The sequence below is a fragment of the Physcomitrium patens genome, chromosome 25 (genome assembly GCF_059467195.1).
Source record: "Physcomitrium patens ecotype Gransden chromosome 25, ASM5946719v1, whole genome shotgun sequence".
Classification (NCBI taxonomy): Eukaryota; Viridiplantae; Streptophyta; class Bryopsida; order Funariales; family Funariaceae; genus Physcomitrium; species Physcomitrium patens.
The window spans coordinates 3036318-3062583 of record NC_143434.1 but is presented as its reverse complement, the minus strand read 5'-3'; the positions used below and the strand labels follow the sequence as shown (position 1 = coordinate 3062583).

The following is a 26266-nucleotide window of genomic DNA, read 5'->3' as shown; positions in this document are numbered from 1 at the left end:
GATGGCATTGATCAAGCAGAATGTAGACGCATGCAGTAGAATATTCTCCACATACTATAAAGACAAAGCGACCAAATATCACTGATTATGATATCACCGTCTATTTGTGTTTCTTCTTTATAACAGTGCTAAATCCACTTGAATTTCGCCTACGAGATAGAACCCTTGCATGCCACCAGAACAATTTTTCCACAGCCTATTTGGACAGACTCGTCCAGATACTAAAAACACTTGAGAATAAACATTGATATTGACAGAGAAACCAGACTGCAAAAGGATCAGGTTAATGTATCAGGATAATTGTTTAAATTATACGCGGAGCGCAATTCATGAGCACTTGGGAGCACTGGAGAACATTTGCGACAACGCTATCCCCTGCTCAACAGGAGGGAAATCGAAAGAAAGAAAAAAAAAAAAAAAAAAAAAAAAAAAAAAAAATCCATCTACATCCCAAATTTAAAAGAATGGTACAGTGCAACACCAAATCAGAATGGGCAAGCACTAGTTCTACAAAGCAATGGAATGAAAAGTACAGAGCTTAAGACTTCAATGGCTAGTACTCCTCTCCCTACTCAGACCTTGCTGCAAAGCGTTCAACCTTCTTGTCGCTGAGGTTGATGCCCACCATTGCTTCTCCAAGGTTCTCACTCACATCAGCAAGTACATGAGCGTCCCTGTAATGCGTCACAGCCTCCACGATGGCACGTGCCCGCTTCGCAGGATCGCCACTCTTGAAGATCCCAGAGCCAACAAAGACTCCATCGCATCCCAACTGCATCATGAGGGCTGCATCGGCGGGCGTGGCCACACCTCCAGCAGCGAAATTAACCACTGGGAGCCTTCCAAGCTGCTTGGTCTGCCTCACGAGTTCATAGGGTGCCTGAATTTCCTTAGCAAAAGTGAACACCTCATCATCGTCCAAACTCTGCAGCCTACGGATATCACCCAGCACCGACCTTGTGTGCCTGACGGCTTCCACGACATTTCCAGTACCAGCCTCTCCCTTAGTTCTGATCATAGCGGCACCCTCAGCAATACGCCTCAGGGCCTCTCCAAGGTTGCGGCATCCACACACGAATGGGATTCGGTAGTTGTGCTTGTTGATGTGGTTCACATCGTCTGCTGGCGTCAGCACTTCGCTCTCATCAATGTAATCCACGCCAATGGCTTCGAGGATTTGAGCCTCCACGAAGTGTCCTGTTCAATCCATCAACTAATAAAGTGAGAAACAGTCCACAAACACTATCCCTCTAATTCGTGTAATTTTCAAGCTTCTAAATACGGAGGGAAGGGATCACAATCTCAACCAAACTACACTTAGCATATCAATCAGAAGACGGGAACAAACAACTGTCTCAAATCGAAGAGTAGAATGTTCTAAAATTTAGTTCCAGTGAATAACAACAAATGAGCCACATTGGTCTAACGAGACAACAAGCTGCAGCCCAAAAATGAGCTGGACGACGCTTAAACCCTTGAGAGACCAAACACTCTCACAGCTCTTAAAAGAGGATATGGGGAGCCCAGGGCGACTACATAATTCACCACAGTATCAACACATCTGTAGGAAGAGAAGATAGAAACAAAATCCTGCACACAAAGCAACGCACCAATTCTGGCTTTAGCCATGACGGGAATGGTCACAGCCTTCTTGATCTCCTTGATCATGGAAGGGTCGCTCATGCGAGCCACACCGCCCTCGGCACGGATATCAGCTGGAACTCGCTCCAACGCCATCACTGCGACAGCTCCCGCCTCCTCGGCAATCCGAGCCTGGGCGGCGTCCACGACATCCATGATCACTCCACCACGCAGCATTTGTGCCAAGCCAACCTTCACCGCATAGGAGACTGTTTTCTTGTTCTGGTTCTCCGACAACCCGCTGCCATTGTTGTGGTACACCGCCACAACACCGTTCCCCTCCATCTCTCTTCCCCTCCTGGCGTGCAACCTACTGCTCCGAGCCCCACGAAATTGCTCGCCTCTCGACGAAAAATCACTCTCTCTCACACTCACTCACTCACGCGCGAACGTCCACAATTGCAAAACCCTGGCAGCGCTCTGTTGATCCCTCACGCTCTGATCTCACGAGAGCGTCCGTGGAGAAGCCCGCAGGGGAAATTGGGTATCGAAGCACGCCGTGAAGCGCTGGCAGGCAGCGCTACTGATCTGTTTAGCCGGGCAGCCGAGGGTTGCGATAAGTTGTCGCCGGCGACTGGGCACGGCGGCGGCGGTGGGGCAGCAGCGGCGAAGCGGGCACGGTGATGGGATAGGCTCGAGATGCATTCAATAATGGGGTCTTGGAGGTGAGACGGCCACATCACCCTAGTTGTTCCGGGGAAAATGTGCCCCAAGCACGTCCCCACGTTCCCTTGGCTCCCGAAAGCCGCGCACTCCATTGGTTCCCCATGGAACATCTCAACATCGACGGCCATTGCTTGTTATTACCCAGTTTAATTAAAAACTCGCACTAGTTTCGATATTCTGTGGGAGTAAGCTGGCCAAGTTTGGGAATCTTCTCGTGATGCAATTCTTCTTTGTCCTTTTGCCACACAATTTAATGACAATAGCAACTTCTGGAGAGAGAAGCTCTTCCATGTTCAGCTCACAAGAAAACATACAGAAATAAATAAGATGATATTAAGTTTTTTTCAACTTGATTTAATGTTGATGTGTGGACTTATAATGTATATAATATTAACTGCTGTGCCAAAACACTCAAACATGCTATCATATTGTTTCATGATACAATTGAGTGATTTTATCATTCTTGCATTTCTAAACATGCATCACATAATGTACTTCCTTCAATACAATGGTTTGAAAGTGTTAAATAAGTTGAATTCAATTAAGTCAATAATTAATAATAAATGTTGCTTCAAATGTTTATGAAGTTGAGAATTCCATAGTACAATTTTCTATAAGTAATAAGTAGATCACAGTCATGATTTGAAGTTTGGTTCTTTACACATGGATAGGTATGTATTTGAAAGTAGGTTACAATGCTAATCAAACCAAACAAAAATAGTTTATACTAGACTACACACACACAAAAAGTACATTTTGTGATGCATGTTTATAAATATTTGTTGTGTATCTACTCAACATACTTGAATTTCATTTAATGTCTCTTGTTGTATATGTTAACTTACACTTGAAACTAGCTTCAAACCTGTAAGTAAAACAATGTTTATATTCATTAATCTTTGTTTGCAATTCAAACATGTAAGTTGTAACATAAAGTAAAACAATATGCATCAACAGCTGTTCTTTGCGTATGACTGAGGTAATTTAAAGTATACAAATCTGAACATCATCCCATAACTAACATCATGCTGTTCCTTAAATGGATTCAAAAAATGAAAACAAAATAATAGAAATAATAATAATAATAATAACAAAAGATGAGAAAATGAATCAAAACATCTTTAAAGAAACCTTTCTATGCCAGCTTCAAAAATATAAGACTGGTTCTGCATTGCAAACACATTATCTGATTTTAATTTGTTCACATCTTTGCTTCTTAATATTTCTGTTATTAATGTTGTAAATTTTATTTACTGTTGTACCATGTAATTGACTGGTTTACCTTAAAAATTGCGAAACATGTTAAAGTATGGTAATAACCTATGTTATATTTATATTCACTCAACAAAGCACCAATACACGTTTGATTAGTTTATTTCAATTTTACTTTCTTACATTTGGAATTTCTTCATACCAGATCACTTTTTTGTTCAAATGTTTTCCCACCTCCTACAACCCCAGATTTGGTCATCCCATGCAAATTTCAAACTCTTTTTTCAAAGATAACAATAAAAAAAAACTATGAAGATATTGGATTCTTGTGCCATTACAAACAAAGAGTGAAGGAATAGGTGTTTTTTTTTTTAAATTGTAAATGTATATAACAGATATTGCATACAAAAAACTCATGTTGACTGAAAATGACTTGCCACCAGTAAAAGAAAAAAACAATCTCGGGGTGAATAATTATAATTTAACCATCCTTTTCATGGAAATTGGATTTTGTTTTAAAGGAAAAAATTCATGCAATTGTTAAGACATGGAGTTCTTTAACCAATAGAGATTGCCAACACTGCAGCCTGTCAGTCCAGGCCCTGGGATCTATTTCTGCAATCTTTATGGTGTCAAGTTTATGGGTTTAAGGACCCAATTTGGGTTGTGGTTGTTTTAGGGGAAAAAACAGAAATCTGTGATTTGTTCTCAAATGCACAGTACCTCTGCTTCAGTTTACTGATCTTACACCCAACTCAGAAAGTTAACACCATGAATCAACAAGAAAATATGTCTTGTTTAAAGTTGAATCTAATCCTTTCCATTCAAAAAAGCTTGTCCAAAAGAGTGCCATGGTGCAATCCACAGACTGGTCTTACAACCACAGCCTTCCAGGTATATTATTATTTATTATTGGAACATGAACCAAGTGTACAGTTTACAGTTTTCCCATAGTGAATGTGTATGCAGGTAAGTGGGTGGGTGGGAGTAATGCATCTCAAATACAAAGAAATGACCTAATACATCCCAATGTATTGAGACTCCATTCCATACTCAAGCTGGGTTTTTTTGTCCTCACCCCATTTATTGAGTGTTGTTGTGTGTGGGTTTTGGAGTGAGTGAATGTGACCCAACTGGGGAGTGGTTCCAAGACCAAGGATGATGCTGAAGAAGGAGATGAGAGAAGAACTGCAGTTGCCCTTTCTTTGTGGGTGTGGTGAAATATGATCTTGAAGAAGATGAGGTTTCCACTGACTGGGCTTTTTGGAGTTTTTGTGGCTTCCACTGTCCAAAGCTTGTGCTCTTCAACTGGATGGTCTTTGGTGGCCTTGGATGGTCAGAATTGCAAGATATATGTGGCAAGTTTCCATCACCATGTTTGTCATCCCCAACTTTGTATTCAGCATTACTCCACGCATGGCAGTGGGGAGACATACAGCAATATGAGTTTTTTCTTTCATTCTTTCTCTGTAGTGGCTGCTCTTCCACCACTGAACATTCTGATAAGATGTTATCCAATCCCTGTCAATCCAAAATCTTTACTCATTAAGTACAGTTCACAGGGTTTTTATTTGTTTTACATTTTGTTGGAAGTGCTGCATTAGCAAGTGGATCAAAAAAAACAAAATAAAAATAAATAAAAATAAATAAAACTGCAACAACTGGACCTGGTGAGGAAGGATCTCAACAGGATGTGAGGATGTGGAGGTGCCACAATTCTTCTGTCCCCTTGTGGGTTGGCATTTTAGGGTTTCCTAATATCAGTGACATGGAACCTCCCATTGCACTTTCCTTGATGGAGAGTACCTTTCCACACTACATCATCCTTCCCCACTCACTCCCTGGCTACATGCCTGGCATCCAGGTTCTGAAAGGATTCTACTGCATCCAAAGCTCAGTCTAAAAATGGGCACAGATCTGTCTGTATGTGGAAAGGCACATGTGTGGCCCTGGAATGCCATTCCTTTATGCATCAGATTCTTCACCCCTTTGCCCCACCCCCCCCCTGCACCTAACTCATTCATTCAGCTTATGCTTCCATGAGGACAAGGAGGAGGATTGGGCTCAGTTGTTGGGGAATATACCCCTGATCCCACTGGATGTTTATCATCCAGTGGACAGAGCTCCATTGTCCATGGGGAACTGCCTTCACATGAAGTGGATGCCGATGAATGCGTGGATGGATGAAATACTGCTAGTAGGAGAGATAAGGGGGAATGCCTGCCCATAATCTCAGAACCCTTTCAAGGATTGAAGGGTCCATGGCGTTGCCCCTCCTGCTGCCCCCCCCCCCTGCCCAGGTGACTGCCTGCCCCAAAATAACATTTCTAGTGCATATTAAAAGTATGTCTTGGGTGACCAGTTTGATTCCAATCCAAGGCAGAATGAAGAATCTGACGAATTCAAAGCTGCCCTTGCAATAAACATCTGATGATTCTATTAGACGTTTAAATTTAGAGAGAGAGAGAGAGACAAAAACAATGGGGCTCAACTTAGACATATGAGTTATTGAACTCAAACCTTAGTAGACCTTCATCAATTGGGTTGTTGAGTGTTTTCTGGGAAGACAATGGGTTGTAGTTTACTTACTATTATATTTTATTTCCAAATGACAAGTTTAAATTTTCATGGATAAAAAAAAAATTGAGTACATAATATCACTATATTCTCACAGGCCAAGTTTTCAGTTCTACAAAAGAAATATGTCAACACTACAGTTTTAAGTAATTTTGAAAAATGTATGGAATTTGCAAATAATATCTTTTGTTTGTTTACTACCTTTGTGGTCTTTTAGGAGTTTGAACAATCTTTTAGAACCTTCCATGAAATTTTAAAACTTATACTTGTTTTTCGAAATATTTTATTAATTTTTTACAGTGTTTTAAAAGTTTTCATATAAGGTATTTTAAAATTACGGTTGATTCTTCAATCTCAAATCCTATTTTGAAAGGTTGAGTAAAAACTAATTGCTATTTTAGTATATTAGTCTTGCCAATATAAATTTAAAATAAACACAACTATTGCTTAATTTATAGTTTGTACCTAATTTTTCTTTGTATTTAGCATCTCGTCCTTTTACACTTTTTGTACTTCCTGAATTCTTTGTCCTTTGTTCTGGTTTCATTGACAAATTAAGAATACTTCTATTTTATTTTGTGCAATCAAGTTTTTTATCAGAAAAATAAAACATCCTTACACATTGAACTATGTTTTAAGTGATTTTCATAGAAACAACCAATATGATAGTAAAGAAGATAGGTTATTCATCCATTCATTTTTATTTTGATTCATTTCTATATATATACTAGCATATATTTTTCACATAGTGTTCTTTTCTTAAAATATTAACAAATTCATAAACACCGTAAAATCTATTAAACTATAACGTTAAAATTACTACTAATATTAATTTTGAATACATGGTGAATAAGCAATCATAACAGATGTACAGACACTGTAAATGTCAAAAGTATATATTTTTTTTTATGTGAACTTCAAAAATAAAAACGTATTATTATCAATTTCAGAATGTTTTTTTAATTATTAAGAAATCTTAAAGTTTTTATATTTCTTACTAATTTAAGACAATAATATACATATATGTATTTATAATTATAACTCAATATCGTAAATAACTTATGTAAATATAATTTTGACTCCTGATTGATTGATTGATATATATGCATACATATAATAATTATAATAATTATTTGAATTTAGAATGCTTTAAAATTAATTACTAAAAAGGATATCATGAGGTCATCATAAATATATATATATATATATATATCCATTAATTGCAATTAGATCACAATATACCAAGGTGCTGTTTAAGGGATAATTAAATTTCAATTTTGAAATTTAATGTTTTTATACTTTATTCATAGTTATAATTATAAAAATAAAATACAGATAAATAAGTTAATTAGAAATATTATTTTATTACTAATTATACAGATGTGTGATAGGTATAAAACTAACTATACATTAAAAAAATGTATAATTATAAGTAAGATTAGTAAAAATTACAATTTGTGATATTAAGGTCTTTATTTAATATTATGATTTTTAATCATTAAAAAAATGTTTCTATATAATCAATACATCTTTTGTTTACATTTTAAAACATATATTTATTATTTAATGTAAATTACTTTAAGTTACTTAGAGTATAATTTAAATAATATATCACGGTAATTTTGTGTTGTGTTTTGGGGTTGTTTCAATGTATTTTGTAATGGAAGAATTTAAACTTTGGAAAATTAATTATACATAAAAAAATAAAAAAATCTTTCTTTATAGCTTTGTAGTAAAGAAATATATATATATATATATATATATATATAGAAAGAGAGACTCCCAACATTTCAAAATACTACAAATTAATCTTGAATAAATAATTTATTTTTAAATTAATAATTTTCTAAGAATATATATATATATATATATATATATATACAAATAATCTTAAATATGTTTGTCAATTTATTATTATTAAATTACTTAGTCTTTCAGAAAAGTATTAGAATGATGTGTATTTGTGTGTGTATATATATATATATATATATATATAAGATATTGTGAATTTCTCATTTGATGAAGTTAAAACCACAACAAGAAAATGTATACTTGCTTCATTTTAATTAGAGCACATGCAAACATTACAATTGTTTTTCTTGTAAGGTACCTATAAAATATAATATATTAAATAATATTTGAGTTTTTAATTTTTAAAATTATTTCATTATAAATAAATAAGATTTTATATAGGTAATTTTAAAAATATATAAATTCTAAATCATCAATAAATATACGAAGTTGTAAATAATATTGTTGAATAATCCTCAAAACTAAAGCAAATGACATATTTTTAATGTCATCGAAAAGACTTTCAAATATCATATTTCTTTGAGCACTTTTAACAAATTCTAATGTTCTATTTTAGTTTTTATTTTTATTTTTAGATTGCTTCAACCTATAACCATGTTTTGAAGTTATTTTTTTACACATTCAAACAATATAATTAAAGTCATTGTAGAATATGTAAATAATTTTTGTGGTAAGTTACAGGTTGATTATTGATAACCTTGAGAATTAGACTTATGGTTATGTAGTTTAGTTGGTAATAGTAGGTTGTTAGTGGAACAAATGGTTAAGAATTCAAAGGTTCATAACCTTTGGAATCTGTTGGCCGACGATCCATCTTTTGGTAGGATAAAGAGGTTGAGAAAGGGAGATCGAGGCCAGACTATGATAGTCATAAGCAGGGATAAGCTTAGTGCTACCTCTTTGTTTTCTTTGCTTTTATTATTTTCTTATGAAGAATTGTGATTGAGAGAAGTATTGTTGAAACTATGATTAGAATATTGTGGAATATGACTTTGGACTGATCGTTTTGGAGAAAATTTGTGACCTTGAGAATTGAGATTATCGAATTGTGTTGTGTTAAGTGAAGATATTGAATTCTATGTGATGAATTGAGAAACTGAATATAATAAGTAAGCTAGAGATCAGTAATTGAATATCTATAAAGTGCAAAGACAGTAAGTGAGAGATGAATTGATATGAATATGGAAGTATTGTTGAATTGATATTCGTAGAATGGATTATGTGTTGAATTAAGACGAAAGTAGTAAGCCTTGGTGTTTTGTAGTTTGATAATTGATTTTAGACAGCTAAAGTACAGTCAATTGTGACATTAACAGACCCAATATATATAACCAATCTTTCCCCATGTTCGAACCCACCTCTATTAGTTCAATTGCTTTGGTATATTGAAGCTTGAACACAATGAGAACAACAGTCATTATTGCAAATAAATTCCAAATAAAGTGGCATAACAAGATATTGACTTGCACCATTACTGTATACATTATATTATTTTATTCCAATTTCAGAGATATTGTCTACAACTTCTTATATAAAAGGTGCACTTAACCTTAAAACTTTTATGTTTTATTTATTTATTTATTTATTTATTTATTTATTTATTTATTTATTATATAAATATTAGGTAAATATATATTAACATTAATATTATTATAATTTTAGAAAATATACCCCTTGTATTAACAAAAAGAGTACAACAATAGATTATTTATAGAAGAATATTTAGACTTTTGAAAACTATTGCAATTATTAATGATACAAATATAAACATACATATTAAAAATGTATATTCTTATACACATCTAAAATAAAATTAAAAAAATATAAAAAATGAGATAAAGAATATTTGCAAGAAATAAATATAAAATAATATTTATTGCTATGTAAAAATTATTAAAGAGTCTTAAATTGGGAGTGAAATAAAAGACAAAGTTGAACAAGAGTACACATGGCCTTAGACTTAGACTTACTCCCACATATAATAGATTAATAGATGACTATGTAAATTTTTTAGATAGTCATAAGGCTTCCATGCCAAGTATCCAAGTTACAATACACTTTTATGATAGCTTTATAAAATTAGGTTACTTTTTTGATAAGTAATTCTTCCTACATAGCTCATTTAAAAATCCAATTCATATTTAAAAATATTTCTTGAAGAAGATGATATTTTTATTTATTATTATTTTATATCTACTTGATTAAATAGTACAAGAAGTTGTATCAAAAAATTATTTAAATTTAAATAATAATAATAAATTATTTTAATTATACATAAAATTTCTAAAAATATTATTTATAATTCCTTATATTATTGCAACAACATAGATGTATACTTTTTAGACTAACAACAACATTGCCAATTTTTTTTTCAATAGTTTTTTTGGAATAAAAATAAAAAATTGACCAATGTTAAATTTGGTTACCACAATGGCAATAGAACTCAATATAAACTTGATTTCTATTCAATCAACAAATAACTTAAGTCAATGACAACTAATGTGTATATGTTTTTAGTATATATATATATATATATATATATATATGTGTGTGTGTTTTTTTTTTCTTACTTATAAATCTTTAATATTTAGTTCGTCAATTTTATATAAAAAGTTCTATCAAGAAAACACATAAAAGTGATTTATTTAATAAAATCTTATCAATGCATGTCACATTATTCAAACAAATAAATATAAAAGAACTATTTTTTAAAACAAGTTATAATTATATACTTTTATAAAATTATTTTGATTTACTTTAATTTAGTTATTTATTCTTAAATTTTTGTTTTTTTAAAATTGAGATACCAATGATATTATTCTTCTTGTTCTATCAAAGCTTGTAAGACACACATCAATTGTTTTGAATTTTTTTTACTAGTATAGCAATCAAATAAATGGATTTTTATTAGATAATGTTTTTGTTAAAATGACCTCAAATAAAAATTAATATAAAATATGTTAATAAAATATTATTTTAAAAGTTTAGTTGTCCAATATATTAAAGAAGAGATATTTTTTGGCACTATAATTAATAGTCAATATAAATATAAGGATATTTATAAGGATGGTGGAATAATCACTATTGATATCAATAGGTTGGTCTTGCATGTCTAAGTTTGGTATACTAAGGCTAAACTTCTCTAAAATTTCTTTTATGTCATTTTCAAAAAAGTAATTTATAATTATCTTGTTGATGATGTATATCCAATGAAAAATCAAAAGAATTCTTAATAAATAAATGTATTTTAATATGATGTTTTTTATAATTATTATTGTGAAGAAAAAATATCTTTATTTTGTTAGAAAAAACTATGTAGTTTAGTTACTTCATTTGATGCATCTTTTCTGTATGACATATAGATTACAAACTAGAAGAGGAATATACTCATGGTTCTTAATAACCTTGTGCTTACAATCTTTATTGTTTTTGCAAAAGAAGGCGGCATAATTTATGCATTATGCATACACAAATACATTACAATATTGAGGTGGACATTAAAATAAATTTTATATGCTATTTTATAATCATATGTAAATGATAATGGAGTATTACCTTTCTCCTTTGTATACATCATTTTACTAAGGACCATTTTTACAAATCTATGTGATAGAAATATTATTTAAAATTATATAGCGAGTGAAATCAACTATTTTGCTTAACTTTGAAGTATTTAAATTTTGGAAGGATTTGAAAGCTACTTGCAATACATTATGAGATAATATATACAATTTAAAATTTAAAATATGCTTAAATTAAATATTTTTATTATTTTTTTTACTTTTATAAACATGAAATGATTTTATTTGAAATCAATGTTTTCCCTTCAAATATAAAAAAGTTGCTAATATTTTAACATCTGAACATTAATACAAGTTTCAACGGCTGAGATCTTCAAATCGAAGACAACCGGTTCACACAATAAATTACCGGAATGGCCGAAAACCTAAACGCGTTCACACAGACTCTCGTCCGTATGGACAAGGGGATGAATTATACTCTTGTTCACACTGCCATCTTCCGAAGCAGAGGGAGCGTTGATTCAAGTTGGCGATGGGGAACGTGAAGTAATCTGGAGCTCAGTGCAGGCTTGGGGTTTTGGGTTTTCTAAGTGTGGCGAGCTGTGGATTGCAACTCGGAGCAATCCTTTGTAAGCGGCGAGAGAATGCTTTTTTGATTAGGAAGGTGCGAGAGAGAAGAAGAAGTTCTTGTGGAGTGGAGGAAGCGAGAGAGAGAGCGCGAGAGAGCGAGAGATTGAGAGGACTGTTTGATAGAGAGGAGTGACAATGCGGCGGGAAGCATGGGGCGCCATGGCCAGGTTGCGTCGGATGCAGCAGCAAAGTGGCAGGGAGCGTTCGCTGCTGCAAGGCCACTCTCATCTCGTAGGTACTTCATCTTTCTCTATTGCGCTGCCCTAGAAATGGAGCCACGTCGTTTGAATCATGAAGAAGGCTTATCGTTGTTCACCTCTGATAGGGTTTTGGCAGAAGCGCGGATACTTTCGGACGATTTCCTCGAGTTGAGCAATTAGGAGTTGGTTTGTACATTTCTGTCTCTGAGTAGTGTACCACACATTGTTGGAGCTCGATTTTAAGTAACGTGGTTCCTCCTGTAGGTACTGCAGGATGTCACTCTGCATTCTAAGCTACCTTGATTTCGCAGTGTTATTTTTGAAGAGCGAGATTCGTCGTTTTATTAATTATGAGATTATTATAATCAACAGGTTCGCAGATCGCGTGGCTTTTGAAAATTACCGGCGTGCTACGAAGAAAGAGTTTTTTTTTTTTTTTTTTTTTTTTTTTTTTTAGGAGTATTGTCGCCCATGGATTCAATTGAAACCTAAACCATTGCGAAGTAGAAATTAGATGGCCTCGCTAGATTCGTGCGTGAATGAGGCATGTCAAGAGGATGAAATCTTCAGGTTATCGCTTCTTGAGTAAGATATGCTGCCAAGCGCTTTTGAATTTAATTGCTTCTTTTCAGAGGAGACTAGTAACGAGCACCTTTGGACATACATTACATAGTGGTAAGAAAATTAGTCTAAGTTACTCGAGCTGTTTTGAAAGGGTGACCGATTGTGTTGAACCGTTTGTGGACATTGCTGAACTGTTCAATATTTCTATGGCATCTGAGCAGGTGTGAATGTGAGCCATCAATGAGTAACGTCTAAACCAGCCATTGCTGATTGATCGCAAGCTCTTGTGCTTGGAGGTGGATTTAGTGTTTGGTGTTGAGATTTGGGCGTGTCATAGATCATTTCGGGCCTTAATAATATTGCTACCTGTTTGATCTGACTGCCATTTGTGCCTCTATTTCCTGAAGGCAGCCTTTGGAAGAAGTTCTTTATCAAAGGCCTCGGTACCCAATCATGCTCATTACTCGTCATCGACTGCAAGCACCACGGAAGAAGAAGTTGTGATTGCAATCGGCAGCAATATTGGGGATAGAATTGCGAACTTTAACCGTGCCTTGGAGCTGATGCGTGCCTCTGGCATCCAAGCCATTAGACATGCTTCCTTGTATGAAAGTGCCCCGGCTTATGTCACCGACCAGCCGCTCTTTCTAAATTCAGCAGTGTCAGCCATCACAAGTCTTGATCCTCATTCACTTTTGAGGACGTTGAAGGACATTGAGAGCGAGCTTGGCCGCACGTCTGGGGGTATAAGGTGTGGGTGTATTTCGAGTTCAACTCAGTTTGTAGCGTGTGAGTAATATAGTTCCTGCTTAGTATAAACTTGTAGCTCGAGAAGCAGTTATTGCTGCCGAGTAACTGGAAAATTTTGTTATTATATTTCTATATTTCCAACAGCCCTCTATTATTATTTCACAAACAGATTATTTTTTAAGAAACATTTCTGCCTCTTGTATTGGTACATTGTTAATGATTGGTGCGAAAATATGTTAGATCATGGTTCTCTTCATAGCATGACAAGTTTGTGAAGTTCTGCATATTGTATTTATGGCCGTCTGTTTTTTCAGGTATGGCCCCAGACCTCTAGATTTGGATATCATTTTTTACGGGAACCGCTCTGTGACCACTGAGACATTGGAAATTCCTCATGCCAGATTTCTCGAACGTCCTTTTGTCTTAGCACCATTGGCAGATCTTCTCAATGATGCAGGGACAAGGTCAACATCTCACTGGTCTAATCATAAACGCTGTGATGGAGGGGTTGCACAAGCCTGGAATAAGATGGGAGGGGAGGCCTGCATTGGAAACGAGGACCTGCGAAGAGTGATACCAGTGGGTAATGAGCTGCTGGACTTGTCAGCTAAGACACATGTCATGGGCATATTGAACGTTACTCCAGATAGCTTCAGTGATGGCGGACGGTATGCCTGAACTTCAATTGCTTTCTCATTTTCATGGTGTTCTATTTGCTTACAGACGCACAGAAAACAATAAGTTTAGATTGGAGGCAACATGAGTGGTTTGTGTGTGACAAGAAGGCTCCTCTTCTCCTTCTATCGGAGAGTCAGGCACGTATACTTTATAAAACACAAATTTGGGGCGTCTTTAAATATGTTGTATACAGTCGTTGGATGATGGAGTAATTTTTTGATAGGTTCATGGCTGTGGAGGATGCTGTGGCACATGCTCGTTCGATGGCTGCTGAGGGGGCAGATTTTATTGACATTGGGGCTCAATCGACTCGTCCGGGAGCTACAAGACTTTCTACCGAGGAAGAGCTTTCTCGTCTCGTGCCAGTCCTGGAGGCCTTGACTGCCGATTCTGCCTTGAAAGGTGTAAAACTGTCGGTAGACACATTTGATGCAAGGTGTGTAATACCTGTGCTTACGCTCAAAGTTTCAAACCATGACATGTTTCTTATGATTTGAGCTTTTCTCCTACTTCCCTGGTCCTCCAAGTTACAACTGTAAGGTTGTACCAGGATCTTGACTTGAAACATGATTTTAAAGGTCATCGGACTGCCGGTTCTTGTCACAGTCATTGAGATATAAAATAAATCTGCTCAAGTTGCATTCGATCTTTCTGCAAAACTTATGCTTAGCTGTTTAATGGTAACGTACTCGTAGGGTTGGCCGTGAGGCTGTAAAGATGGGAGTACATGTTGTCAACGATGTATCAGGCGGTTCCCTAGACTCCGAGATGCTGTCGACAGTGGCGGAGCTCGGGGTCCCTTACATCATGATGCATATGCGAGGGGATCCCACCAATATGCAGAGCAAGGCGAACACAACCTACAGCGACGTGTGTGAGGAAGTCGGGAAGGAACTAAATTCTCGAGTTGTTCAGGCTGAAGCAGTCGGCGTCCCTGCATGGCGTATTATCACAGATCCCGGTATCGGGTTTTCCAAGACTTTACCGCAAAACTTGGATCTATTGAAACATCTTCCCGTTGTGAGGAGAGTGCTTTCAGAGAGTAGTTGTACTGTTAGTCGGGGTCCCATGCTTGTTGGACCTTCTAGAAAAGGATTCCTAGGGAAGATAACGGAACGTCAAAAGGGTGAGGATAGAGATGCTGCAACGGTTGCTGCTGCAGTTGTAGCTGCCATAGGTGGTGCTAATATTATAAGAGCACATAATGTGCGGGCTGTTCGAGATGCTATGAAAGTGGTAGATGCAATTTACAAATAATCCTGTCATACCATCTTCTCTCTGGCGTAGAATATTCTTTGTAAGCTACAGCTTAAAGCAACCACCACTTTAATGCATGACATCATATTTTGTCACGCACTTAAAGCTTTTGTATTTTGCTTCTGCTCCTTTTTCTTGTGATACTTCTAAATTGTTAGTTACTAACCCTACTTTTCTTAGAGTGTTAATTAAGAAGGTGGGTTCTAACACGCACAAGTGTAGCTTACGGTTGGTGATGGGGTTGATGATGATGCAATTCAACCTCGCAGGTGAAACTAGTAACTATTTGAGGACATGGAATACAAATGTAGCTCTTTATGTTATATGAGAACGTTTTGGTCTCACGATTAAATCTATTAATTAAGATATTTGTTTACTCTTGCAATGACAACTTTGCTACGGTTCATGGTTTATGAAAGGCCTTTAATTCGCATTCTGTCGCACAGAGTGTCGTACTAAAGTAACCTGATCAAGAGTCTTTCCTGTGACAAAGTGTAATTCAATCTGTGAATTGATTGTGTGCTGTATCGGCACGATGGAAGAGATTTTCAGAATACAAGTCCAAAATTCAACAGCTTCCACCATTGGACATGACTGAAAACTATCGTCATGAAATTTGAGATTAGGGATGAGTACAATGGATTAATTTTCCAAAGTAGAACACAACAATTTCATGGAGACTTTGACGAGGAGCGTCACAACTTGATATCTGGTGAATACAAGAAATTGCGTTCAATGCTAACATGAAGGAAAATACAATTATGGTGTTTTGATGAACTGTTATTTTGTCAAATTAAAGATCATTCATCTTTGAAATTTACACTGGGAAAAACTGAAATGGAGGATTTTGTATTTTTATTTTGGATGTTTTGGAATTTCGACTTTCAAAACTGTGAGTCCTTTTTCTTTCGTAAATGTTTTGTGCCACACTAAAATTTTCATTGATGGATTAGGAATCAATGTGGTACATATGAACAGTTCTTACAAAAAGAAAGGTTTAGTTATTATAAAGAAGGTACTAATCCGATTATCAGTAAACACTCGTGTGTTGGTTGTGGATTTTCTAAAATATGAATGGTTGGAACTAAAAAGTCTGCAACATTTGAAATTCTTAGTGCATTGAAACTGCTTTGTATTTGATGCGTATAACGGTATCATTGCCATGAGCTGGGCATTGCGGAGGTGGTGATGCTACTGGCCCGGAATATTTTGTGGTTTAAAAGCAGGAGGGATTGTTTGCTAGTTTGTCTTACCTGCTTAGTTTCGAGATCTGTGTGTTGAGAGTTTGACATTGTTTAGCCAGTACTTGTGAAATGATCATACATACGAAGATAAGTTTTGAAGCTTTGAAAACCCTAAACCTTGTCTGTCAATGATATTTCGTGCCACACACAACTGTCAAGCACACAATTGCGAAACTTCTTTGATGACAACTGTACTAAAGCAATTAAGGACCTTCGTATGTGAATTCAAATTAGCTCTTAATTACCGGGCATGGATGTGTGAGCCGAAATGGAGGATTTGGGAGAACAGACTGAGCGGCGGGCTACAGCGTGAGTTCGACGTGCAGGGCTTGATTGATGAAGGGTTTACTACAGTCCTGTTCTAAATTCAGGCTGTAGACAACATCCAGCGTGAAACCAAGTCATGAACAAAGTGGCGCAGAGTTGCAGATACGACGAGAGGGGTCCTGTTCCCTGTTTGCTTGTAAACTCACACGGCCTGGTTGGTTTCGTCTTAAAAATCAAGTTACTCGTGGGAGAAGAGAGCACCATTGTAAACACAACAATAAGCAAGTAGTATGTCACAGCCTAGAAACGGCATTGCCAACCTTATTGTTAAGCACAATCACTTCTGGGGCATATCCTTCCGCTATATGTCCCATTGTTCCGACTCACATCTCATATGAAACCAAGGATTCTCTGACCTGAGTGGCAACTAGTCTGGAACGGAGTGATTGCACATACCCCTGTTTGGTCGATTCCCAACACAGTAGCTCTGTCACTCACTGGGTGTGCCCCTTCAATCATGCTGCCGCACCAATATTCTACTTCCGGTCGGCCTATTCTCCATTCCATGAACAGTTACTCCACAGTTCCTGCGATTCTGTGCAGTCTAGCTAACCAACATCAGATGTGAGCAGTGTCTCAACAACTCGTGATTACTCTATTGTCTTCAAATCCTCGATGGGTTCACCTCACCCCCCTCGCGTCTCCAGATTAAAACGAGCGGTTCTGAGAAGTCGATGCTCTTCTCAACTATCACCATCCGCGAGGAGCTACATCACAAGCAGCATTGTGTAGCAACAAGGCGACGAATTGGGTCGTCTCGGAATGGATTACTCTTTCCATTTCCCTCAACTCCCATTGCGTGACGACCACGACGACACAGTTCGCTAAAGCGGTTGAGCCTTTTTGAATTTTGAAGCCAGCGACATTCTCAAGATGCCGCGCTGCAGGTGGATGGATGTTTGAACGAAAGTTGTTGCATGGGTCCAGTGACTTCGATGACATTCGTTGCGATGGAATTCGTTGGCTGAGCCACTCCGTTCAGCGTTTTTCGTCCACAAGTATATTTGTTAGGGTATTAAAGATGCTAAAGTTTATATATATATATATATATATATTCTTATTTAGTGGAATTTTTACTAAATCAACCCACATAGGATAAAGAATATGGTAATCATGATGAATGTGGTTGGTTTTATTGGTTGTAGATCTAATAGTAGAGAAATAAATCTAGATGTTATTTTTATTTGCATGATGGTTAGGATGGGTGGTTTGATTCAGTAAAAACTTGGGTCTATTATAAATTCCTATATATCTATTGTACTTCATTCAAAACCTTAGTGGATGGAAATTTTATAAATTATGCAAGGTTTTATAATTTGTGTGAAGTCATGAAATTTCATAGTTTCTAAGTCATCACATATATTTTCTCAAACAACAATATCCAAAAGCTTCAATCTTATTTACAACTCCTTGTGTCACCATTTCATTCATTTGCAACCAAATCCAAATGTAACCAAATTCTTCTTCTATTATTAATTACATAATTCACAAATTCTAAGTCTTTTTCCAATTAATATCAATCAATCCAAATTGCACTTGCAAAGCATTAACTTGTGATTTGCACTGTGGCAGATGCTATTACATGCAACCATTTGTTATTGGTGATTGCAAGCATTGCAAAATTCTACAAATAGTCAAATAAAATTTGAATATTTATGCAAGTTGCACCAAAAGAAGCAAGACAATAGAAACAACCTTCTACTAGTATAATCAGTAGAAGATGATGTACTTGTGATGACTAATAGCAATCTACAAGAATGCATTATAAGTAGGGCTCATTGAATACAATATCAACAAAATTTAAGGTGGTTTTGTAAATATTCATGCATGAAAAGGATGCAAGAGACTAACCATATTAATCTCTATAGATTGATCATGCAATAATCTTAAATTCAAACAAAAATATATCAACATTATAAGAATTAAAACTATAGTTAATTCAAAATCCAAAAAAAAATAACTAACTTGAATATATATGATTAAAGCCTCATTGGCAAGCCTTGTAGGAAGTAATTGTATAATTTTAGAATCAACACATGGTTGTCAAATATTTCTTATATAAATTAGACAATTTCACATTATTTTTTAATAATTATGCAAAAAAATAAGGTTATAAGTTTATAAGCTAAAAACAATCTCCTTTCTACAAAACATTATAAGTAAGGAATATTACTCAAAGGGTATAAATTAAGTAAGGAATATGTATATATATATATATATATATATATATATATATATTTTTTGCTTAAAAATTGGAGTCCCAATTTATAATCTATGGTTGTTTTTTTATCAATAAATAAATAAATAATAATATATAATGAATTTCATCTTTTAAACTATTAAACGTATTAAAAAATATTTAAGGATTTTTATCTTTAAAAATCTAAGATTTTTATTAAATAATTACAAATTAAAATTAAAAAAAATATTTTATTTTATCATTTAATTTATAAAGTAAGATTCAAATATGCATTTTTAGTTCTATCTGAATATTGGTAAATTTTTGTGGCACATGGGTTTTTTCTCTAATTGTATTCAATAAGAAAGTAATGCCCTACTCTAATAAGATTAATAAAAACTTGATGTAGAAACTATAGCAATAGCTTTTAGAAATGACAAAAATAATCAAAAGAGCTAAAGCCAGGGTGATAAAAAAATAGACCAAGATTATAAATTGTCATATTTTTGTTTAATGTTCTTATGTATACAGTTGTTTTTTATGTTCAAATGTAAAATTTATAAATATTATTTTTTACATGCATTTTATAATAAATGAAAAAAATTATTCAAATTAAAAAAATATTGTTGAAATTGATTAAACATTTTACATGAGTTTCTAATCAAGTTAAGATTTTAATAGACAAATAATTTTGTTGTGAAAAAATAGACGTTAATAACAAGCCCTTTTGAATTGAATGCATTTCGATAATTGGAGGTCTAAACAATAGAGATTGAAAATATTTATAAAATTTTACTTTATAATAGTATTCATAAATTTACGAAATAAATTCAATAAATTAAAATTAGTTTAAAGTTAAATTTTTTAGTAACTTAAGATAAGTTGTCTCAACTAGAAATCATAAAAAATTATTTGAATTAAATTTTAATTTAGATATTTAAATATAAATTCACTTACAGAATATCTAACAATCGTATTGGAATACTAGCTAAATGGAAAATCTAAATCACCTGTTAAGCGAGAAAATCTACATGAAAAATAAATATTCAAATGGCAATTGAAGAAGAACTGCATCACATGAAGTTTTTATAACATGAGGCTAGCAAATAGATTTCTCACTAATCTAATGCATACATATATATACATATATATATGTAGTAAGGGAGATGGACTTGTGGACCCGGCCATCCAGCCACAAATTTTGTCCCACCCAGCCCGCGAACTGATTAGCCCATAATACCATTCGAACTTGCACGACCCCGAGGATCTGGTCCCACCACAGGATCGCTCTAAGCCGACGGCCTAGATCGTGCGATGAGAATCGATCGGACGGACACCAGGGCGGGGGGGAGCCTGACTATCATCGCAGGAATTCAAATTGTACATTCGCTCCATTCGGGTGAGTCATACGGGGCTGGGCTGCATCTACGCACTCTCCCTTCCTCCCTCCCTCCCTCGCTCTTCGCCCTGTTCCTTACTGCACGACGGTGGAACACACTTATGTGGGTCATCAAGCCCTAATTCAATTGGCACCGGATCGGCCTCCCGTCTACGCGTCCTCGTTTCTAAGGCCGTATCAGTTGTGGGTTTTGGTGGGTTCATTCGTGATTCAATTCGTGGTGGCTGTTTTGTTGGGTTGAGATTTCGGGGTGCGGAGGTTGGAGGGAGGGAGGAGAGAGAGAGAGAGGAAGAGCGCGCGAGACAGTTTCCGGAGATTAGCGGAGGGATTTTGTGGGGATTCGTGAAGATGGAGATGATATTGTATACGGAGGTGGAGATGGTGTAGGAGAATGCACGTGTCTTTGCAGGATGGCAATGACAAAGTCCTCTATTGGAATTGAGAGTTGTGAGAGAGCTGTGAGAGCTGTAGATGTGAGCTCCCTTTGGAATGAGTCCATTGCAGCGTGCTTCGGGTGATTGGTGTAAAATTGCGAAATCAGAGCGTTGTTGGATTCTGGGTGGTCTGGGTGGAGGTGTCTGGTTCTTGACCGTATCTCTGTGTGTGTAGCAATTTGATCGTGCGCTGGAGAGGGATTTGCTAGTTTTTCGCCAAGCTTAGTTTGGAAAGAGTTGGTTGATTATAACTAGAACTTATTAAGAGCTATGGTTCACCTCTCTGTTTTTTGAAATTTTCGAAGCCATTTTTTTGTTAGTCGATGGGATCTACGATAGCACATGGCGGTCTAGGTCAAGTTTTGCTGCTTTTGAGCTTTCAAGCAAGGTCTTCTTTTGGTTTGTTCAAAATTGGCTTCGCTTTCTTCGGCTTCCAATTTGTTTGTCTTTCGAAACTTACTACATTTTTGACATGTCAATGGATTCAAGTTCTCATTATTCTTCTTTTCCTCACAAATGACGACACAAGTCTGTTACGAGGGCTGAGTGTGTGCTTGTGAGTTATTCTTACTTCGGAGCCTGAATCTCGAGGGTCTTCATGTTTCTGTTGCGCGCATCGCGCGTTTCCTATTTTTGGTCTTATAACTAGTAGAGGCTTCCCATCTCGTATTTTTGTTGTTGATGGTATGCCGCTGCATTATTCTGATGCAGTCGATAGAGAAAGTCGCTGGTAGAACCGGTGGCTGTTTTCACATCCTCAGAACTCCTTCGTTTCAAGGTGTTCTCATGCAGGAGTTCTCAAGGCAGAGCTCATGGTCTAGATACGGGGCCTGTCACTTGTTGACGAACTGTGCATTAGAGCTCCATGATTTTTTCCCCTTACCAAACTGAGCTCCCATTATCTTTATCTCTTTCTTAAGATGATGACCATTCCTCCAGCTCGGGTTGACGTTTTATGACGTTCAAATTAGGAACAGAGTGGTTGTTTTATTAGATTCATATTTGAGAAAAATATCGTTGGTACTCCTATGGCTCCTGGGTCTAGTGTTTATGTGCACAACGTCATGAAGGAGAAGGAAGGGAATGGGAAAGAGAATAATCCTCAAGAAGTCATAAACTCTTCCAACGCGGGCTTGCTAACTAGCCGAGACGTCAACCGAATGGGTAACATCGATTCGAACCAACAATCATTGCCTGTACTGAGTAAGAACATGCTACCTCCTCCGAAGAAACGCCACCATTTAGCTACATGTCAACCGGCCCCAAAGGTCTTGCACACGGATTGCAAGGAAAACAGGAGTGATAGGGGTGGAAGTCTTACCTCAAGGATATCATCTCTGAGCCCTGGAACTAAGCGGAAGATTCTTGGTTATGCAGCTGATGGTAATGCCATTCTGTGCCTTTTTTTCTATTTCCGAAATTTTTTAGGAGGATAACAGATAGACCCCTAGCCAACTGTAATAATGACTCTAATTGCCCAAGAGTTTCTATAATTGGAATATCTGATCTCAATTCCTAGGATCTCCGGAACCTGTGAATAGTGGATTAAAACATGGCACCGGGAACACTCTTGTTATGGTCTCTGTCGGATGTATGCATCTTCTACCCAGCTTGCCTATTTTTTTATATTTCATGTTTGAACCATGTATTGGCCCTAGCTAACTCCTAAATTCGTACATATTTGCATGTATAATGTGCCGATAATCTCATGACTGTATTCTTATACCAAGTTTGTATTGCAGGTTCTATTCCTCCACTTCCACCACGACAAAAGCGTGTCAAGATACTTACGAAGCTCGGCAATGGGAAAGGGAAGTTGTGTACAAAGTTCTCTCGGACATCGGAACCCAGTGGGCTTCTTGGGGACTTGAAGCCTGGTATCATGAGGAAACCAACTCGAACACGGACTGAAGTTCATGCCTTACTTAGTGCTGTCGTTGGTGATCTCATAAACAGGGACACTCTGTCTGCAGTTGAGGACTTTTGTTATGAAATACAAGCAAGTGATGAGTTTCCAGATCAACTGGAAGAGCCACCTGTTGAATGTAGCGGTTCACGAAACTCAAGTGAAGAGGGTGTAGAGCATCCCGAAGGGCCAGCTCTGCAGGAATCACTTGACGCCCATATTGATTTTCCTGAACCAGTGTGTGAACAAAAGGGTGCTGAGAATCAGAGTAAATGTGCAGAAGTAGATGATGGACCCTTTGACACAGGGTTGCATACACGCAAAGGTTTAATAAGTACCCATGAGAGAACTTCTGGATTTGTACCGTTTCAAAGAAATGGACGGCATGCATGTAATCGAACTTCACCTATTTTCCCCACAGTGTCACGCTTACAGACCGCTGACCTCAGAGACCCAACTGGCTACAATCAGCAAGCTCAATTGCCTTTGAACATGAAGCAAGAGCTTGACATCACTCTGATCTCTTCTAGGGAAGCATGTACAGTTGAGGGTACCGAATGCAAGCAAGAAGATCTTGAGGAGGATACGTGTAAATATCCCTTAGACTTCTCCTCCTTAAGTGAAGGCGTCGGTTCCCTGGCACACGAGGACGGCGCACTGCTTCAACAGCAGGATTCTAAGTTACTTGTGTCAGTTGCAGGTACGCTAGACGTGTGCAGTACATCATTCTGGTAATGTCAATCGAGCTTTAAGCCGATTGTCCTTGTTATTGTAAATGCTTAATATCGCGATAATTTATGAATTGGAGATGGAGTGTTCTGGCTTTTTAAACCATGCTGGTTGTTCATTGCAGCTGCTAATGTTGCAACGTGCTGGCTGGAGCTTCTTAGTCTGGATGTCAAAGGACGTCTCGCTGGTTAGCACAAGTCTTACTTTGGTTTTACACCTGTTGCGTTGGTCATAATCCCGTACTTTTACAATTTTTTTCTCTAAATATCTACCATGTCCAAGGTAACTCATTATTGTAATTCTGCGGTTTTGTGCGCAAAGAGCTCTGCAATTGAACCTCAATTTTTGTAATGTCTCATTTGTTCCCGCTCCGGAACAAGTTGCAGAATATCACCAAGGCTCTACTTTTGTTGACGTCGATACCTCCACAGAGCCTACTTCATTTGCCTGTTACTGTGAAACTTATCAAATTTTATGTCAACCTCTCTGTGCACCGCCTGAGGCCCTATAATGACCACGGTGTGGTTTGAACTGCAGCACTCAAGAGCAGCAAGCGAAGAGTCGGAAGGGTTATTGTCTCAGGGGAACTAGATCTTGATGCGCCTTTGCTTCCTGGCGGTGCCATACCACCACCAATCCTTAGCCCGGGAGATGGGCAGCCGCTTGTGGATAACTGGAGAAAAGTGTTTGAATCTATGGATAGGGCCCTCACCATGGAAGGGCAGAAACTGGTGAGTCTTTTCTCTGAAAGAATTTCAGATCCCGTTGTTCTTCACTGTCCAGGGTTTTATCGTATCCCATGGATTTGTAGCATAGATACGTCATCCTCTGCAGAAGATTTCCTCGGTCACTTTTGGGCCCCCTACGGAATGCTCATCCTTTAAAGGAAATATCATAACTGTTGTGTGCTTCAGCCAACTTTGGTGAGGCAGAATTCGGAGGTGGGGTCTGTGCCTCAATAGAAGGTTCTAGGGAACTTTATGCCGTTTCTTCTAAACTTTGGAAGGTATATGAACTGGTACTCTTTGTTTCATTTTCTGAGCCTGTAAAGCTTTTTGGTTACTGAATTGTGTGATATATTTTTGTAGGAGAGTTGGCTCCAGCAAATTCACGTGATGCAGAGTGAGTGCCAAAGAGATATGACTTTATCCTCAAACATCAGATCTACAACTTTCAGGTATGTAGAGTGCACAATCTTTTAGGTATTGTCTCACTTGCTGCTTGTCTGTCTTGCTACGAGTACAAAACACTAGTTCTTATTTTAGTGGAGTATACTTAACGGCGACGTTTCGTACAAATCATGCAGTTTAGGGCAGTCACTTTCTCAACGTGCTTCGTTCAGCACTGAGACCGTTCCTTAAATGTTAGTCCCTTATTCATCTTACTCGTTAAATAGAGAAAACTAGATGAGAGAGAGAGAGAGAGAGAGTTGGAGGAGGAGGTTAAGTAAAGAGAGAGTTTATGTATCAGTTTTCTCTTTCAACTTTAATTGCAATGTTGATATTCGAACGGTTGATGGTAACATGGTGTTGCATGTACAGTGAGCCAACTCCTCCAAGGACGCAAGAATTTCAGCAGGTGGCCGTTCCCTTGGGTGTAGCTTCAGTGATGTCTTCCAGGAGCTCTGTCTCTTGAATAGAAGAATACTGTTAAGGACCTGGTCATGAAGCTTACAGTGTCTTGAACAGCATCATCCTTCCTTACCTTATCAGCATTGCCGTGCCTAGATCCTGCTTCAGGAAACAAATTGCAAATCATGTTGTTTGTCCGCATGTATACATTCCGTCGTCCAAACTGCCATGAGCCACAGCGTTATCCACTACTCGCGTTAAGACCCCGCAGCAGGCATTTGCTTAATCTAACTACAAGTCGGTGACGGAGTCTTTCTCTGACGGAGGTGCCAACTACTGAGGCCTCACCGGATGGCCCGAGTTGAGCAATTTCTTCTACTCAAGCTTGTGTGGTAGGATACATTATATTTTAGGATAATACGCTAATAGAAGAGGTCTCGTTCTCATTGATATCAGTAAAGTTGGTCCTTAGCAATGTACGAATGCATTCCTTTGACTTAGAATCTTCATTATCCGTGTCTGGAAATGCTGGAAGTGCGCTTGGGTACCTCTTTTTTCTCGTTGGACTACAAGAGTGTTCTCTGCAGAGTTTTTTGGCAAGCAAAACCTCCTGCAAGCACGAATGCCGTGGCAGCTGATAAATGCCAGTAATCGAAGTGATTTATAAAGATGAAAAAGATCAACATCATACTTTTTTGACACATGGAAAATGGTTAGAAAGAACCTGGTCATTGGTGAACTCTAGCTGCTGCGAAATGGACTGATGCAAAAGGATTGACACCTCACACTAAACTATGTGATGTTTGCTATGTCTGCTCTTTGTGACGGAAATCCATACTTTGCATGTGGCAACCTAGAAATTCATTCCAGTGGTGTACATGTGCTTGCTGTATAGTTGCTTTCTCAGATGGTGTGCTACAAAGTGGTACGGTTCAACGGCACAGTGGGGGTCAGGATTGCATAAAATAA

The 26266-nt window shown here is 36.9% G+C and overlaps 3 protein-coding genes and 1 long non-coding RNA gene across 9 annotated transcripts; 2 read left to right on the top strand and 2 right to left on the bottom strand.

Annotated features, from left to right (window-relative positions):
- Positions 1 to 455: 455 nt before the first annotated feature.
- On the bottom strand, positions 456 to 2163 carry LOC112278226 (putative pyridoxal 5'-phosphate synthase subunit PDX1). Its single transcript, XM_024511411.3, has 2 exons — positions 1611 to 2163; positions 456 to 1197 (listed from the first exon to the last, which is right to left on the bottom strand). Exons 1-2 carry the CDS (start codon positions 1924 to 1926, stop codon positions 569 to 571), a joined length of 945 nt encoding a protein of 314 aa, XP_024367179.1. The 5' UTR covers positions 1927 to 2163; the 3' UTR covers positions 456 to 568.
- A 2248-nt stretch (positions 2164 to 4411) lies between these two features.
- Positions 4412 to 5484, bottom strand: LOC149986260 (uncharacterized). The gene is made up of 2 exons (XR_016500975.1): positions 5187 to 5484; positions 4412 to 5040 (listed from the first exon to the last, which is right to left on the bottom strand). It is a non-coding gene; the product is annotated as an uncharacterized LOC149986260 (long non-coding RNA).
- A 6503-nt stretch (positions 5485 to 11987) lies between these two features.
- On the top strand, positions 11988 to 15622 carry LOC112278223 (folate synthesis bifunctional protein, mitochondrial). Of its 6 annotated transcripts, none has more exons than XM_024511404.3 (5): positions 11988 to 12294; positions 13235 to 13574; positions 13888 to 14241; positions 14475 to 14687; positions 14947 to 15622. In XM_024511404.3, the coding sequence occupies exons 1-5, from the start codon at positions 12195 to 12197 to the stop codon at positions 15506 to 15508; spliced, it is 1569 nt and encodes a 522-aa protein (XP_024367172.1). In that variant the 5' UTR covers positions 11988 to 12194; the 3' UTR covers positions 15509 to 15622. The 6 variants fall into 6 exon arrangements, with proteins under 6 accessions (XP_024367172.1, XP_024367173.1, XP_024367174.1 ...); XM_024511405.3 differs by having other exon boundaries at positions 11995 to 12290; XM_024511406.3 differs by having other exon boundaries at positions 12015 to 12294; positions 13231 to 13574.
- Positions 15623 to 21362: 5740 nt separating this feature from the next.
- LOC112278474 (uncharacterized) lies at positions 21363 to 25985 on the top strand. Its single transcript, XM_024512025.3, has 6 exons — positions 21363 to 22474; positions 22834 to 23697; positions 23851 to 23913; positions 24264 to 24457; positions 24815 to 24903; positions 25268 to 25985. The coding sequence occupies exons 1-6, from the start codon at positions 22120 to 22122 to the stop codon at positions 25359 to 25361; spliced, it is 1659 nt and encodes a 552-aa protein (XP_024367793.1). The 5' UTR covers positions 21363 to 22119; the 3' UTR covers positions 25362 to 25985.
- The last annotated feature ends 281 nt before the right edge of the window (positions 25986 to 26266 follow it).

Excerpts from the sequence above, each read along its gene's own strand:
- LOC112278226 (XM_024511411.3), bottom strand. The coding sequence starts at position 1,926 with ATGGAGGGGAACGGTGTTGTGGCGGTGTACCACAACAATGGCAGCGGG. Across the intron at positions 1,198-1,610 it reads CATGGCTAAAGCCAGAATTG|GACACTTCGTGGAGGCTCAA; the intron begins GTGCGTTGCTTT and ends TGGATTGAACAG.
- LOC112278223 (XM_024511404.3), top strand. The coding sequence starts at position 12,195 with ATGCGGCGGGAAGCATGGGGCGCCATGGCCAGGTTGCGTCGGATGCAG. Across the intron at positions 13,575-13,887 it reads CGCACGTCTGGGGGTATAAG|GTATGGCCCCAGACCTCTAG; the intron begins GTGTGGGTGTAT and ends CTGTTTTTTCAG. Across the intron at positions 14,242-14,474 it reads AGCTTCAGTGATGGCGGACG|GTTCATGGCTGTGGAGGATG; the intron begins GTATGCCTGAAC and ends ATTTTTTGATAG.
- LOC112278474 (XM_024512025.3), top strand. The coding sequence starts at position 22,120 with ATGGCTCCTGGGTCTAGTGTTTATGTGCACAACGTCATGAAGGAGAAG. Across the intron at positions 23,914-24,263 it reads TGTCAAAGGACGTCTCGCTG|CACTCAAGAGCAGCAAGCGA; the intron begins GTTAGCACAAGT and ends TTTGAACTGCAG. Across the intron at positions 24,458-24,814 it reads CCATGGAAGGGCAGAAACTG|GAGAGTTGGCTCCAGCAAAT; the intron begins GTGAGTCTTTTC and ends ATATTTTTGTAG.